The 16,489-nt window shown below is 42.2% G+C and overlaps 1 protein-coding gene across 1 annotated transcript in view; it reads right to left on the bottom strand.

Annotated features, from left to right (window-relative positions):
• PDE11A (phosphodiesterase 11A) overlaps positions 1-16,063 on the bottom strand; it is a 382,192-nt gene extending 366,129 nt beyond the window's left edge. The window contains exon 1 of the mRNA XM_025849540.2: positions 14,996-16,063. Coding sequence (XP_025705325.1) covers positions 14,996-15,907 — 912 coding nt within the window. The 5' untranslated portion in view covers positions 15,908-16,063. The remainder of the gene's footprint in view (positions 1-14,995) is intronic.
• Positions 16,064-16,489: the final 426 nt, after the last annotated feature.

Below are 16,489 nucleotides of genomic sequence, written 5' to 3'. Positions count from 1 at the left end.
ATCCAAATAAAAATATCTAGAGTCTAAAAAAGAATCTGACAATCTCAGAGGATGCTTCCTGGAAACAAGCACAGACTAGAGAAATGAGAATGCTTGTGGTTCTTTGGGGGAAGATAGAAGTGGTGGTGGTGGTGATGCATTCCCTTTCATCAAAGGCTTGGTGCTGGGCTCTCTGTATACATTAATTTGATTTAAATTACCACCCCTAAAGCAGAGAGCTCCTGGTCTGACCTTTTACACTCTCCCTAGTGAATCAGTCTGCCTGGCCTAAAAGACATCATTACTGCCATCTAAATAACCATATGAAAAGAAGAATATATGTCCTTTGCTAATCACTCTTTTCCCAAGGCCCCAGGCCTGTTATGTTAGTCATAGCTGATACCTTTATTCTCTTGCTTTCATCCTCCCAGCCTTGCTAATTCTTCTTCTCTATTGGTAACAGATGAATTGCTCGGTTCCCTGTGCCTTCAGTTCTCTAACATTCACAGCCTGGACCGCCAAAGCCTTGTACCTGACCACTTGACCTGGGAACTCAACCCAGCCTTATGTATGAGAAAATGAAAGAACCCTTGGCCTATAAAGTGGCCTAGCTCAACATTATCGCTAAACCCCTGGTCTTAATATGACCTTATAACCTAGTACTAGTTCCTAAGCCACTTGCCCTAGTGACCGAATTCTTGATCACCTTCCTTTTCTTCACTTACTCACGTAACAAATGTTTATGGAGTACCTAACTACTACATGCTGGGCACTGTGCCACACACAGGGAGGGCTGTAAAGCTGAGAAAGTCACAGCATCTGCCCTCAAAGAGCTCACAGTTTAATGGAGAGAAAGACAGGTGAGCCAAAATTAAAATTACCAAAAATGGAATAAATAGCAAGAGTCATATGGGCGAAGTGTTATGGAAGTGGTAGAAAAATAAAAAACTTCCTTGGGGAGTTTGCCATCCTCATTATTCTTACAGATGAAAACATAGTGTAGGCACCACCCTGGAATGGCTTTATGGGTATGCATCCAGTGCAGTCACACTGAGCCCCATGCTAAGAAGGGTCCCCTATACACACACTTGAAGTTCAAGTTGAATTAGTGTTTTGTACGTGAAGTCAGGTGGAGCATGCCCCGGGGGCTCCCACAGTCCAACTTCCTGATGGGTTTTCAGTCTCCTGCTCCCTGCCCCGGCCCCATGACCTTTACCTCTTTCTACCCAGGGTTACAACAGGTTGATGGGGGTTGAGATGGGAGGGTGCCCACATTCTACTCTTGCCCTCCGTTCCCAATGAGGTTGTTGGCATGGGTCTGAGGAGAATCAGGAGCCTGTGGTGTCTTGGGGTAGAGCAAGACTCTGGCTGCTTCCACTGCAGGCTGACAGTATCATAGCCTGTCCAGTAAGCAACTCTGTGGTGGCCTCCCACCCACCCCTGATCCAGGTATGACATATGTTCTGGCACCGAGGCTGCAGTCCTTTGGGGTGGCCCATTTGTTGTGGGTGGGGGTGGCTGGCCTGGAAGGATGACGAGAACCCCATTTTGAGTTTTCACTGGGTCCGACAAATTATGTAGCCTGGTCTAGCTCCATCCCTTGTAACCTTCAGACCTTTGAGATTAGAGACCACAATCTCCTCAGAACATTTCCAGCCTCCAGAGTCCTACTCTCCAGTCCATTCTCAACAATGGAAACTAGAACAGCAAGACTCCTCTCCCCATGTCTTCCAGGTCCCTTTCCAAAGCTGGTTTTCCCTCTCAAATCTTGTTCTGAGAAATTAATCACGCATGTGAGCTGCAGCCTGTGACAACCAAGAGGACCTGCTAGAGAGGATGGCTCCCCACTTGAAGATCTTACACTTCAAGCTGTACACTATGACTAGATGGTTCCTGGGCTGGGATCCACTCTGGGGTGGGGCTGAGCTATAGTTGCCAGCCTCCCTGCAGTTGGGTATGGCTACATGCCTGAGTTCTGGAGCCTAGAAAGACAAAAAGTGGGAGGAGGAAATAATGTGTGCCAATCCCAGACCTGACCCACAAATCCTCCCATGTTGTTTATACATTTCTGCCTCCCCTCATCTGCTGACCATGCATTGAAGCCCCATGTTGCAGGTGTGGAGGCAGGGAAGAATGCTTCCTGGAAACAAGCACAAGAATGCCCTCTTGGAGGACGGCTATCCCTCAATCAGCAAGAGCTGCTGAGCTTCCCAAGAGTGAGAAATAAGCTACTGCTGCCACTGAGCTTGCGAGCTGTATCCATTAAAGCAGCTACAGTTACTCTGTTAATAAATACATGTGTGGAAATTTTTGAAAAATACATAAAAGAAAACACAAAAGAGAAAAAGAAGCCCACCTTTATTAATGTTCTTGTGAATCATCTTCCGGCCTTTCCCCATGCATTATTCCAAGTACTTTTTACTGAGTCCTCACAATGTAACAAACAGCATGTTGAACACCTTTCATATATGATATCACTTAATCCTGACAACAACCTTTTAAGATAGGTATCATTATCCCCATTTTAGGGCTGGGGAAACTAACAATTGCAGAAGTAAAATACGATACAACTCTCAAGGGGTTGGGACTGGGAATCAAATTCAGTCTGTCTGATTCTGAATTCAACTCCCTCCCTCATGCTTTTGTTGTTGTTATTATTGTTAAGAAAACTGGGATGCTACTGTTTTATAAATATGCTTCATTCACTTAATATTTTGTGGGCAACTTCCTCTGATTAAATGTTCCATTTTATGATGTACTATAATTTATTTATCCAAACACTTAGTTAGGTGTTTGGATTGATAAGCTTACACTATTATAAATAACACCACCATGAATATTCATATACACAAATTTTTGCCCATACCCATAAAAATTTCCTTAGAATGATCTGGAATTGCTAAATCAGAAGTTAGGACTATTTTTAAGGCAAAACCTGTATATTGACCAACTGTCTTACATCAGTGATTTCCAAAAGGGGGGAAGGAGGAGGATTTTGCCCCCAGAGGCCATTTGACAGTGTCTAGAGACATTACTGTCACAACAGAGCAAGCATCTGGTAGGTAGAGGCCAGGGATGCGAAGATGTCCAAAATGCCAATAGTGCCAATGTTGAGACACTCTAAGCTACATAATGGTCTCATGAGGGTGTGTCACTCTTGAGACAAAACAAGGGCTACAACAGGGCTCTTCCATTCATTCAAACATGATTCACCAAAGATCTACTTACCATATGCCAGATACTGTAGTAAGTGCTAAGTTAGCATTCAAGGAGGAGGGTCAGATCAACAGTCAAGAGTAAAGAGAGGAGGTGGTTTGGAAGTAAACTGTACCTTCCTTTGCTAGAGAGAAAGCACATCAGTTTCATTTTATAGCTTCATATCTTTCCATATCATTTTCATCAAGTGATTTCCATATACTTTGGCATTAAATTTTACAGTCTCACAAAGTTGCCACGTGAAATGATTAATTTTGTTACATTGCTACATACATAAATGCTTGATCCTTCCAGGTTATCTCTAAGAATAAAATTGGTTGCTTCTTCAACGGAAACTCAAGGTCTTAGGTATAAAACATCCCTACGATGACAGCGGTTCCTCTTTCCCCTGTTGACCTTTTTGTTCTTTAATTTAACCTAGCAGATCATCTCGATTTGGTTAATTCAGAGGTGGAATAATGTTTTCCTGCTCTATTTTAAATTAGCACGCACTCCCTGAGTGCCAGTTCCTTTCTGGTTATTCAATGGGACTCACAGCAGGCATGGAAAACATAAAGGGACCAAATCAGAAGCTGCTTTTCTGTTTCCTCATTTAAGAAATGGATGGCGGGGCACCTGGGTGGCTCAGTCGTTAAGCATCTGCCTTCGGCTCAGGTCATGATCCCGGGGTCCTGGGATGGGGCCCTACATCCAGCTCCCTCCACAGCGGGAAGCCTGCTTCTCCCTCTCCCTCTGCTTGTGTTCCCTCTCTCGCTGTGTCTCTCTCTGTCAACTAAATAAATAAAATCTTAAAAAAAAAAAAAAGAAATGGATGGCAAAGAGAGAGGGGGGAAAATGCCTTGGATCCCAGCTGTGTTAACAGCCTCCTTTCCAGAGATTCTGTGCTCCTCAGCCTGCTTGGTCAACGCTTGGCACATTCACTGTCACTGGCTCCTCTCCTCCTCGCTTCTCTGCATATCAATCTCTGGATTATAGTAAAAAGGGGATGCCATGGCTGTCCTGGGCCTTCAAAGCCAGTGCTCAAAGAAGAGGAAGTAAGGGAAGAATCTGACCCTGCTCTCCCCTGAAGACAGAAAAAGGAACCAGCCTTAACAGATGCAAAGTATATACCCTCCCTATCACGTAGTAGTCGTTCTCTAGAAGCAAAAAGAAGCAGCTAAGGGGGAAATGCAGATGTTCCATAAAGGTGGCCATTAGAGATGGGATTATAGCGTCACCTTTCCAGAGGACTTTATACGGAAAAACCTAGACTGGTTTCCTTAGCAACCCTGAGACAATCTTTCCCACAATTTCCCAAGCCTACATTTAATTCCATTACAGATGTTATTAAAATTTTAAATATGTAATCATGCACACATTAAGTTGCCAAATCCCCATAAAAACTATTAGGTTATTAAACTGCATACAGCCATTTAAATGAAAAAGGAGTAACATCTAATTTCTTTAAATTGAAAAAAGTAAAGGTTAGGACATTCTGACAATCTGATAAATATAGGTAGCATAAGAACAAGGATAGTGCATAGCATAAAATCAACAACATATCTAAACAGAAAAACATAAAATAAAGAAAGCCTATCTTTTATTTGGTGTATAGTCAACACATTTAAAATAAAATTGCATCACAGATTCCACCTAGCCTAATAAATTATTAGAGCTTGATTATAAGCACCATGATTTAGTATTCATTTACCCTTTAATGTCAGCTGCTACAATTTATTTAGTTTATAAGTACTAGATCCAAATATTGTCATTTAAAAAAATCTTTAGGATTTCAAGAATAAAAGTACAAATGGTCAATCTGGAGACATTATGGGGGAATTTACAGCACAGAAACCCAATGCATACTTTTGGGATTACATGTTATATTAGAAAAACAGGCATATTCATCAGTTGTAAAAAAAAATTAACTATGTTTGTTAAATGCATGATATGTATTATGGCCAGTAAATCCTGACCGTCTAAAATTCATTCAAAGCATTTGGTTACTTTACATTTTAAAGCAATCATTATCTATGTATAAGGCATCATGTATGTATGGTACTATCCTGAAATGTGCCTGAAATTTGTTTTAATCCAGTATGGTAAGACACAATGACATGGAAATGATTGTCTTGAAGGAGGAAGGTTATACTCACAGATCCCTAAACACAGGAGGCAGGGCACACCATGCAGGGCCCTATGGGGAAGAACCAGAGTCAGTTGGGAGGCAGAAAGGGAGAGGGCAGAACATGGCCCAGAGCCTTTACTGGGGTTATCTTGGGAAGAAATTGCAGGGTAGGGTCCCTGGGTCAATTTAGTATTGGATAGTTTGAAGAATTTCAGCAGGCTCTGAACTCTAGGGGTGGTCCCTAGTTGTCTAGGACCCTGGGGTGACATAAGCAAAGGGATTCTGGCTTGGTGTGTGAGAGTTTGATAAAGGAGATTGTTGGGGATGTGGGCTCTTTGGGGTGGTTGGTTAGTATATCACAGGTGCACTTGCAGGGGAGTCCTTTGCTATCTCTAGGAATTAGCTACCCCTAAGAGGGGCAGTCTTTGCAGGATCAAGGCCACCAAAACCAGAACATCTAGAATACGGAAAATAAGAAAATATGGTCAATAGAGGTACTACCACATTTTAAATCAAACTTCTCCTTTCATGCATAAGGACCTTTCCGGGCCAGTCCCTGTGAATAAAGCCTGTTGTACTGTGCATTTAAAAATATGAATAAAGTCTTACATTTCTTACTTTACCCTTCTGAATATTCTTTCTCGTTATCTCATTAGAATCTAACACTGGTTTTAATAGATAGATCCTTACAAAATACTATGGGATAGACATGTCTGGACATATTATGCCTTTATTATAGCTGAAAACAGTAAGGCAGAACTGGGAATAGAACTCAAGACTTCTATCTCCAAGTCTAGAGCATGTTCTATTACACGCTGATGGCTTTTACAGTTTAACAAGATGATTAGTAATTGACAAATTCATTTCTCGAGTAAATGGGCTTAATCAGGTTGTTTAGGGAAAAATTCCATTAACTAGACCAAAGTCATCTCATCCCTGTTAGGTGTGTTTGGTCTTGGCTGCCTCCTACAGAGTTTCTTCTGGGAAATAGCATATGGGGAATAAACAAAATTACTTGGACAGAACAAGACAGCCAAATACCAATATGGCATTCCTGAACTCATTTTCAACAGATTTCAATCACTATTTTCTATATACTGATGAAATTCAGTGTTCACATCAAAGATGGATATTCCCACCTGACTTGATCTCTACACACACTCACATTCCTGGTGAGTATAATAAGAAATATCCCGATGACTCTGGATAGTCCCCATTTGGCTCTCCAGATGCTCTTACTGCGTTTTACTACTCTGTTCTGTGCCAGAAGACTGACTCCCATGAATCGTTGTGCCAGGGAGGACTCCCTTTGCCCTCTTGGTTTCAACCAAGCCTGGGTTAATCCCCTGAGTGACACTGACAGGGGAAGAGGGTGTGAGGAGGGTAACATTTCCTGGCTCCCTCTCCTCCACGTCCTGTTCATCAGTGGCTGCATTCCTCTCCCTCAGGCCACAGCTCTAGCTGGGTGGCCCCTCTCCCACAGCTGGAACTCTCTCTCAGGGTTCTGGTAGTTGCACCCTCCTCTTCAGAAGTAGGGATGGTGGTTCATTTCTATATAACAAGGGTAGTTGTATGGTTTACCATTAGATACTTTGTTATTTCAGCTGGGAGGAGGGATGGAGGGTGGTGTAGCAACCAGCCCAGTTTATTGATGCTAACTATAGGGAATAGAAGGGGAAGAGATAGCTCTCACTTGGACATGCCCCATGGACATCTAATAACCACATCTTGGAATTAGTAGTTTGTAAATGCAACCATCTCAGAACTGGAATTTTTTTACACCTTTTAAGAGTATGTGAAACATAAGAAATATAATCAATAAACTTGAAAGTGCAATGTTCCCAAAAAATAAATAATTACCAGGTTAGTCAATATAATCTCTCATGTCTGAAAGGACTTTCAGAGAAAAATTCTAACATCTCTAAGACCTTATCCTGGAAGGAGTGTTTTACCTTCAAGAAGTTATATTGCATGAATAGGGGTAATCATGAGAAAACTAGAAAATTCAGTTAGCCAGAACAGTCATGCTCCATCTTATGCTTTGGCCTAGAAGAAGTTGGCAGTGAGCTGTTGCTAGTTTGATATTTGGCTAGTGGCAGTCTATGTTCTCCATAGTTTCCACATGGAATAAAGTAAAATTAAAAAATAAATAAATAAATATAAGTGAAGGGGGTCGGGAAACAGGGGCCGAGCAGTTAATATGAAGATTTGATTAATACAGACAAGCAATTCAGATAATTGACCAGTTATCTGGGCTTCATAGGCCCTATTTAAAAAAAAAAATCTACAAAATCAGGTCTAAAGAGTAAAAGATGTGCTCAGGGGATGAATTTCCTGGTTTAGCTATCTATATGGCCCGCAGAGGCTGAACTTTGTGCTTAGAGGTGGCTGAACTGACCACAGAAAGGGTGTATCAGTGTAACTCCTCAGTTGAATAGATTTGCATGAATCCATACATGACCTACTGCAGAATGTGAAATGAAGAAGTCATGATCTTGATCTTGAGGAATTCATGGTCAAGAGGTCATGTAGTATCCAAATAGTTATAATACTATGAAAATAGAAAGAAGCACATTAAAGCATTACAGAATATCAAAGAGGGAGAAATCCTGTCTAGTTTGGGTGGAATGGGGCAGGGATTAGCAAGGGCTTCATGAGGTGGGGCTTTGAGGGGTGAGAGGATTTAAACTGGCAGAGAAAAGGAGAAGGCAAAGGGACAGTTATCAGTGTGCATATAATAGTGGTCAGTAGAGGCCACACTGGGGACGGTAGGCATGAAGGCTCTGCAGTCCAAAGATCTCCTTTTGAATCCCAGCTCTCTCACCACCTGAGTGACTTTGAGCAAATAACTCAACCCTTTCAAGCCTCAGTTTCTCCTTCTGAAGATGAGGGTGGTAATAGCTACCTCTGGGAACTGTCTAGAGGATTAAAAGAGACAATGCTTGCTAATGAGCTAATGCCTGGCTCATAATTAGTGCTCCATAAATAGAGTTATTGTTAATCCACAGTGGAGCTTCAGTTTCCCATCTATCATCATGCTTAAATTCTTAAAAAATTGACACCCTTAAAAAGCTCTCAAAAGTTCCTCATTTTTTCATTTAGATAAAAAAGATTCCTTGTACTAAATTTGCAGTAGCCTAAAGCTATATTTTATGATAGGAAATAATTTATCATTAATGTATAAAACCACTGTTCAACAGTCAATGAAACCAACCAATTAATAAAAAACCATTGGAATTATAGAAAATATACATTTTTTTAATACCAGGAAGCCTTCTGTACTATTTTAATCCCCAAAATAAATAAAAATAAATTTAGCCTGAAAAATGCCTATAAATAGCCAGGAACCAACATTTCTCCCAAAATATTAGAAACCCAACCCACTCTCTTATGACTAAACGGCTTCCTTTATGATTCAAATTCCACTTTCCAAAAGAATGTGGTTATATTGCAAAACACCACCCTTAAAATAAGTAACTAAAGTAGCAAGTAGTGGATGTCAAGGATCTTGTTGACTTTCCTGTAAAACGACTCAAAGCTATTTCAGAGGAAAGCTTCATATGACTTTTCAACACTATATTAAACATGAAACACTAACTTCCAAATTAAGCTAACCTTGTAAATAAACAGGTGACCCAAACCTCAGGAACCAAAATAAATTGGTCAGATTAGTAAACATTTAGCTTATGGGTTGGGAAAAAATTAAGTTAACCTTAAATTACCTCCCCATGATTCTGTAGGAACTGTATTTCTCTGTAATCTATCCTCATGTACAAAGCAGCAAATGCAATTTGTCACTGTGTTTATCATGATCATGTGTCTGTCAGGAAGAGGGGCTGAAACAGCAAATGCTTCCTGCTTCAAGCACAAAATCAATTCTGGTTCTAGGCTAGTGAACATGTTTGTGGGCTTAGGGGAATTTTTAAAACACTATGTGCAAGGCTGAAACAAGAATTCATGTAACTCCTTTAAATACCAGCCTTGGGGTAGGATCAACATCTGCCTTTTAAGCAAAGCTCAGCAACTCAATCACAGGACCCATGTCTGTCAGCAGTGGCTCATCAGGGAATGAAGCATACTCCTCACTGAATTTTCTAGATATATGAAATTAATACCTTCTGAAGCCAAACACATTTAAATGTAGTTATTTCAATGGAGATTATTCTAAAATGAAATTCAATGAAAGTGAATTATAAAATACCATTATGCATATTCTTATTTAATACATATAATAAATATGTCAGTATAGTAGAATGCATTCTTAAATATGACTTTGTGTATAATTTTTGTTTGTTTTGATGAGATCTCTTCTCATCAAGGATAAGCAATCAGCTCTCCTCCTTTCTTATATTAGGAGAAGGCAAAGCAAGATTTGAAGGAGAAAATATGGAGAAAGAGTGATCCTGGCAGAAAGGATGAAAAGCACAGAAATAGAGGAGCACAGTCCAGGCATTGAAAATGGCACATAATGTAATTAGAATGGAGCTGAGGCCATGTGAAAGGAAGCAGTAGACACTAGCCGAAATAAAACTGAACTTCTCCACCTAACACTCAAAATGACTCAGACTCAGGCCAGCTTCACGGACACATGACTGGTGCCGTTGCCTCGGGGCCCCCTGCCTGAGGTTTAATGTTATGCTATAGGAAACTCTTAATAATTTTATCTTTGAATTTGTGCTAAGTGAAGTCCAATGGAACAGGGGCATATGACCCCAAATCTTGAAGCCTTAGTTCACACTCAGTCTTCGCTCTCACTGCCTGCCCAGGACCGGTTCTTGGTCATTTATCCATGCTCTGTTGTGTCCCAGGCCTCCCACCTCATCACCCTTCCCCAGTGACCAGGGGCTACAACCATGTCATCCTGGTGGAGTGAGAGGCCACACTCCACATCTGCCATTGCCCTCTGCTCCTGGTTGGGATCTGGGTGGGAGTGTGGGGAAGGTCAGGTGCATGCCCCATGCCTTCACAGAGAAGAGCAAGGCTGTGGTTATCCTCACCCAGAGCTGGCAGCATTATGACCAGTTAGGTAGGGAACTCAGTGAGGGTCCCTTACCTACCCCCAATTCAGGTACAGAGTTTCTCAGCATGGAGGTTGAAATCACTAGGGGGTTGCATGTCTGCTGTGGGTTGAGGCGACATACTCTTGGGAAGAGAAGATTAACTTCACCTCCAACCAGGCTCCTGCTTTACCATTTTGCACTACACTCCACAAATTACATAGCTGGCTCTACTTAGCATCTCTACTCACCCAGCTTCTTTTCCTGTTATTGATAACAGCAGCACCCTTCTCCATATCACCCAGGGCATTATCTTCCCTCCCTCTTAGCCCAACTCCACACCTGCAGAACATCTTCCATCTGTCCCCTGCTGCCCATTTGCACTGTCCCTGCTTTAATTCAGTTGTTCATCATGGCTCCACTAGATCATCATAATAGACTTAATTATTGCCACAGCTTTGAGCCTCCCCCTGTTCAATCCATTCAGCCACTGCCATCAGGTTACCCAAAACACCACCCTGATCCTACTAAAATGTTTTTAAGGGCTCCCTGTAACTGTTAGTCACCGACTGTTAGTAAAATTCAAGTTCTTTAGTCAGGCATTCAAGGTTCTTTCTTCTTTTGCCCTCATCTTACTTTTGCATACTCGTTCTATAGCATGGACAATACTCTGGCCAAATGAAACCATTCACTGTGCCCTATACACATTTTGTGCTTGCTCATTACTGTGTCTCGGCTGAAGCCATTTTACTACACCTGGATCATGAGCCCCAAACCCACAACCGTCTCCAACGGTGAAATCTAACCCTTTTTTCAGCTTGAATGGCACCTACTCCATGAAGTCTTCCATCATGAGGCCAGTCACAATGGGACTCCATTCTCCTCTGAGACTAATCATTAATCTGCAACATTTATTAAGTACAACGCTTAGTATATACTTGTTTGTCTATAGTATATGCCCCTCAAATATAAGTGTTTGGAGGGCAAAAAAGCATGTCCTCTCACTTTTGTATACCCACAGTCCCCCTACCCAGGTCTTAGGTAAAATAGGCGCTCAGTGTATGTTTGTTGGAACTAATGAATAAATGAATCTGTAGTGTAAGCAGATCAGTTTTCTGAAACCCTGGCACACCTGTAACCCTTCTGCGTCATCCCCTTTCCTCCTCCCAGGTCACCTAACAAAACATCCTGGCTGCTTTTCAGACCCAAAGCCCATCAAACACCTGTATCATCATTATCAACACTAACAAAAATATCATCTCACACTTTTTATTAATGTTTAAAGTGCTATATTCTGAATGCTCAGAATAATCTCAAAGAGAACACCTGTTACTTGAGTGCTCTTATTTTCAACCTCTTGAGGGCAATTTTTTCATTACTATATTAAAGTGGGCTGTTTAATAACTTATAACTGTCAGGGGAAAAAAAGGTAAATGGCAGTCACTATGATCCATACTGGATACCTAAAATGAATTTTTTTCCACTTGCAATTTTTTTCCTTCTAATTTCAAGTCTGTTTTTTAGACAAATTGAAGAAAGTAATGAAAAGTAATGAAATAAACTAAGGAGTTTTTTTGCTGTCAGAACTCGTATTCGACTTTAGTATTTCATTAAATAGTCTACTCTTGACTCCAGAATGTCTTGCTTATTATCATAATTTCATAAGTATCTTTAATGCTTTTCTCTCACCCATATTCTAAACCCAAGAGGATCATCAGCTTTATTTTCAGATGATTAAATTTTGAAACGTTGTATCATAAAAATTTCACCTCCCGAAGAAGAAAAAGAATGCTAGTTGAATCTGAGCAAGAAACACCTTAAAAACATAGTAGGTAATAAAAAATCAGAGAAGAATGGTTATATTTTTACAAAGAAACTTCAGAATGTTTACAGAGGATCAGAATTACAACAACACTGTGATAAAAGATCATACATTTGAAAGGTTGTCGGTTTTCATTAAGAGAAATCTATAAGAGTCAGAAATGGAAAGGATGGGGGGGAAATGCTAGAATTTAGGAAGGATGCAGCATTAATACAACTCCGTAAAAATTATATTGCATGAGTTTCTAAAAGGAACAAAGCATAAAACTTTTGATAGGATAGGATAGGGTCAAGTGTTACCAATCACATTTAGAGGAATCTGAAGTAGAGAGTAGAAGGGTAGAGATATTTCTATCTTCCTTGAATGTAAAGATGTTCTAAAATACTTATTTAAGGGTGGAACATGGCTCAGGGAAAGAGTAGGTTGGTCAAAATGTGCTGAGTCCACATCTCTCAGTCCCTGGTCAAGAGAAGAAGAATTGAAAATGAAATAAAGAAAAAGAATTCTAGCAGACTAGTATCATCATTATCATCATAAATTGTTACCATTTCCTGAGCAATTGCAATGTGGCAGGTACTGTTTTAGGGGCTATAATGCGATATCCATTTTATTTTCCAAACAATTATTTTTATCTTTGCCACACAGATGTTATTATTCCCATGTTGCAGATGAGGAGATTGAGACTTAGAGATTAAGAAATTCTCCCAAGGTCATACTAGTGGTGACTACATATTATGGTGCACCATAATAAAGAAAAAAAGTATTGTTTTTGAAGAAGAGTAGCATTAAAAAGTGAAGAAAGACACACCACGTTAAAAATATAGAAATATATAGTAGAAGCAGTGGTGAAAGGAAAGAGAAACTTTTCTTCATTTCCGGTCGAAATGAAGACAAGGCATGATGCAGACAGATCTCAAATTCTCAGCCAGTATCACACCCTGCCCCTACCTGCCTTTTGCCAGTCCTCCCAACAACCTGTCTTCTCTACAGCCATCGCTGCCACCCTGAGGACTCTCCTTGCCCACTGTCAGCTTCCAGATATCAAAGGCAACTTTGCTTTCATTCTGTCTTCAGAGTACGAGTAGGGTCCAAAAGAAATACCAGCTGCTTACAAACCCGATTGTCTGTAACTCTGATAACACCTCTAGCCATGATTCCAGGCAGCAGGAAGGCAAGTCAACTGCTGAGAAAGCTGGGAATTCTGCTCTGGAAGAAAAGGTGGTTATGGGGACAATATTAAATACAAGCTGGGAGTTGAGGGAGGAGAGCAAGAAATAAAAGCTCATAGAAATAGGAGAATATCAACTGAGGAAGAACAAGAAAAAGTAAAGGCAATGAAGAGAATAGACTGCAATTCTGGGTTCTAACAAGTGCCATCCAACTAGGAAGGGATTTTTTTTTTTTTTTTTTTTTTTTTTTGCCCAACAAAAAAAAAAAATGTGGAAGGAATGCGAAGGAAAATACTTTGTGATTGTTCAACTTCTTACAGAATCTTCAACATTCCAACTATTAAATGTTTCCTTTCTTCCTATGCCTTTCCAAGATCACAGAGAAGCAAACACTTATGAAAGTTCATTCATTGCATTGCTTGACCTAAAACTATCAGTCTTCAAGGAGGGTACAATGAATAAGGCACTTAATCAATAACAAAAGGTTAATGAAGAGGGTATTTTGACAGGCATCCCTGACTATGAAAGTGTTATACTGACAGATGCATCACAAAAATGTGAAACTTGGTTTTAGTCCAAGCCAGTCAATTTTCTATGTAAAATTGTCAACTTTCAGATGAAATGGAGAAAATTTTGCCCTCAGTCTTCTTCCCACCACTTTTGCTATTCTGATCAACAGCTACCAAACTCTAGAAAAACAGGTAGCTCTATTAGACACTGGAAGAAGTGCTCATCAAATGACCACAAAACTTTCATAACCAAGGATAAGAACTTTCAATTCTTATGAACCCTGAAGAAGTCTCATAGAAAGCACATCCAGTTTCATCATGTTCAGTGAATAGATACTAAAGAAATTAGAACTTACTGGCTTTCGGATCTGGCATCTAATATTAAGTGCAAATCGCCGTGAAAATGAAAGGCTTAGAAATACCAGAAAACAGCATGTTGGGTTTCCTTTTCCACTTGAAACTAGCGTGTTTACCCTGCTGATCGCCTCTGGAGTTGCTAAGAAAATTACCAATATTTGTTTGTTTCACAAACTAAAAACCTACGTGCTCAGTCCTATCAAAAGGTGACAGCAGAAAATGCTATATTCAAACCTTAAGATAAATAATCCCTCTATTTGTCCAACCTTTCTAAACTCAGTAACAGAAACAATTAAAAAGGCCCACTCTTCCTCTGATTTTCCTCCTCTGTTCTTCCCTACCTTGAAATGTATGCAACTTTAAGCTAAGGGATGTGAAAGTAGTTTGGTACTTTGTTTCCCATCCAACTCTGAAAGAATGAAATTTATTACAGTCCCAAAAGACATCAGAGACACCAACATCCCATTTTCTTCAAACTAACACTAGTATTCTGGAGCAGACTTTTTTTTCCAAGCACCTCACAAATGCATTCTAAAACCATACAGGGATATTCTTAAAGATAAGGAATCTTGATAGAGAAACATGTGATATTAATGAGTGCAAAATGTAGTCCTTGTGATATGTGAACTGTTCACAAACCACTGTGTGTTTGGAAAAGACCATTACATCAAAGATGGTGTAGTTAACATTCTAACCGGTCTAAACTCAGAAGGAATTTAAGTAGCAAGATTAGTATTGTAAAGAATCTAAATTAATGTGTTCCTGGATGCCAAAGGGTAACAGAAGGCTTAGCTTCTAAGCCAGTGGGGCTCTGGAAGGGGGACAATGCAAAGTCCTACCTGGTAGGCATCAGGAATGTTGACCGTTTCTCCATGCTCCCCGACATAGCCAATGATGCCTTTGCCCCAGGGGACCTGCACCTCGTTTGAGTTCTCTGTGCTGCTGCAGGGCAGCAGTGGGGTTCCTGCATGCACATCAAAGAATTTGGAGACCAAGCTCTTCTTGCCAGCAGCTGCCCCTTCCACCAGGAAGAGAGAGCAGCGGTCAGCATCCACCATGAGGCAGACAAAGATGAGGATCTTGTAGCTCAGGCTCGTAAGGTCAAGGTCATTGGAGATATCCTTGACCAGTTCCAGGAAGAACTGACGCTCATTATGCTTTTTGAGGTGGCACTTGTAGTCCATGGCCGTAGGGGGGTACTGAGGCAGATTCACCCTCGATTCCAGCAGGGCACTGAGAATGTGGGCCGTGGTGGGGGGCAGGGAGCTGGCCTTCCGGAGAAGTGCCCTCCGCCGCACACTGCTCAGGGGCTCCTGGGCCCGGGAGGTCACCTGTTCATCGTAGGTCCTGTTCACGTGAATGGCCTTGGAGCGAGCAAAACTCTTCCTGAGCTCTTTCTGAGAAGCTCTCCGCTGCAGGCTCCCATCGCCCCGGCTGCCACTGGCCCAGCTGGGACTCAGGGGAACCCCACCACAGTCCGCGCCACCCGGAGCGGGCTGGCTGTTGGCCGAGCTATTTGGTCCAGTGCCACCAGCAACATTGCTGCTGCCTCTGCCACCACTGTGAGCCAAGCTGCTGGTGCCGGCCACTGCGGGCCTCGGGCCTACCGTCCCCTGACTCCCACCGTGCCTCTGCAGCCACTTCTCCACCATCTCCTGCTTCCCCTTCCGCATCAAGTAATCTTCAAACAACTCTGGGTGTCTGTCCAGGAAAGTTTCCACCTCCCCAAAGTCCAGGCGGGAGGCTGTCATGGTCCCAGACACAGCTTTCACGGCCTCTCTACACTCGGACCAAACGTTTACCTACCCCAGTCCTCTAGCTGGTGCTGCACATGTCTAACCCCACCAGTCTTCCCAGCTCCGTGCGAGATTCTGCGGAGCAGAGGAATCTCAGCTGGGAGGGGCCCCTTCCTTCGGGCTCGGAGAGTGGCTGGTAAGAACCCCACCCCCTCGTCCTGCTACTCCTGCTCCGCACAGGTGCCCCCACTGAGCTGCTGCCGTGGCCACAGTTCCAGTCTGGAAAGTCCGAGCTATCGCTGTTCTGGCTCCGGCTGCTGCCGCCGCCCGCTGCCGCCGTACCCGGCTGAGTGGACCACTGTGAAAAGGGAGGTAGGGCAGGACACGCCCCTGAGAGAGGCACGGAGCCCGCGGCTGGGCGGGGGTGGGTTGGAGGAAGGCTCGGGCGCCGGACCAGCCGGAGTCCACCGCCCAGGATGCCCGGCGGTTCCTGGAAGAGACTTTGGACCGCCGGAATCGGCGCCTGGGAACGCGGCCGACTCCTAATTGGAACACGATTAAAGGGGGAAACGCACCTGGTTTCTTCCCCGTCCTCCC

Source organism: Callorhinus ursinus, unplaced genomic scaffold (genome assembly GCF_003265705.2).
Source record: "Callorhinus ursinus isolate GAN/ISIS: 27379988/994484 unplaced genomic scaffold, GSC_fseal_2.0 scaffold2, whole genome shotgun sequence".
Lineage (NCBI taxonomy): Eukaryota > Metazoa > Chordata > Mammalia > Carnivora > Otariidae > Callorhinus > Callorhinus ursinus.
This window is presented reverse-complemented; position numbering and strand designations above follow the sequence as displayed.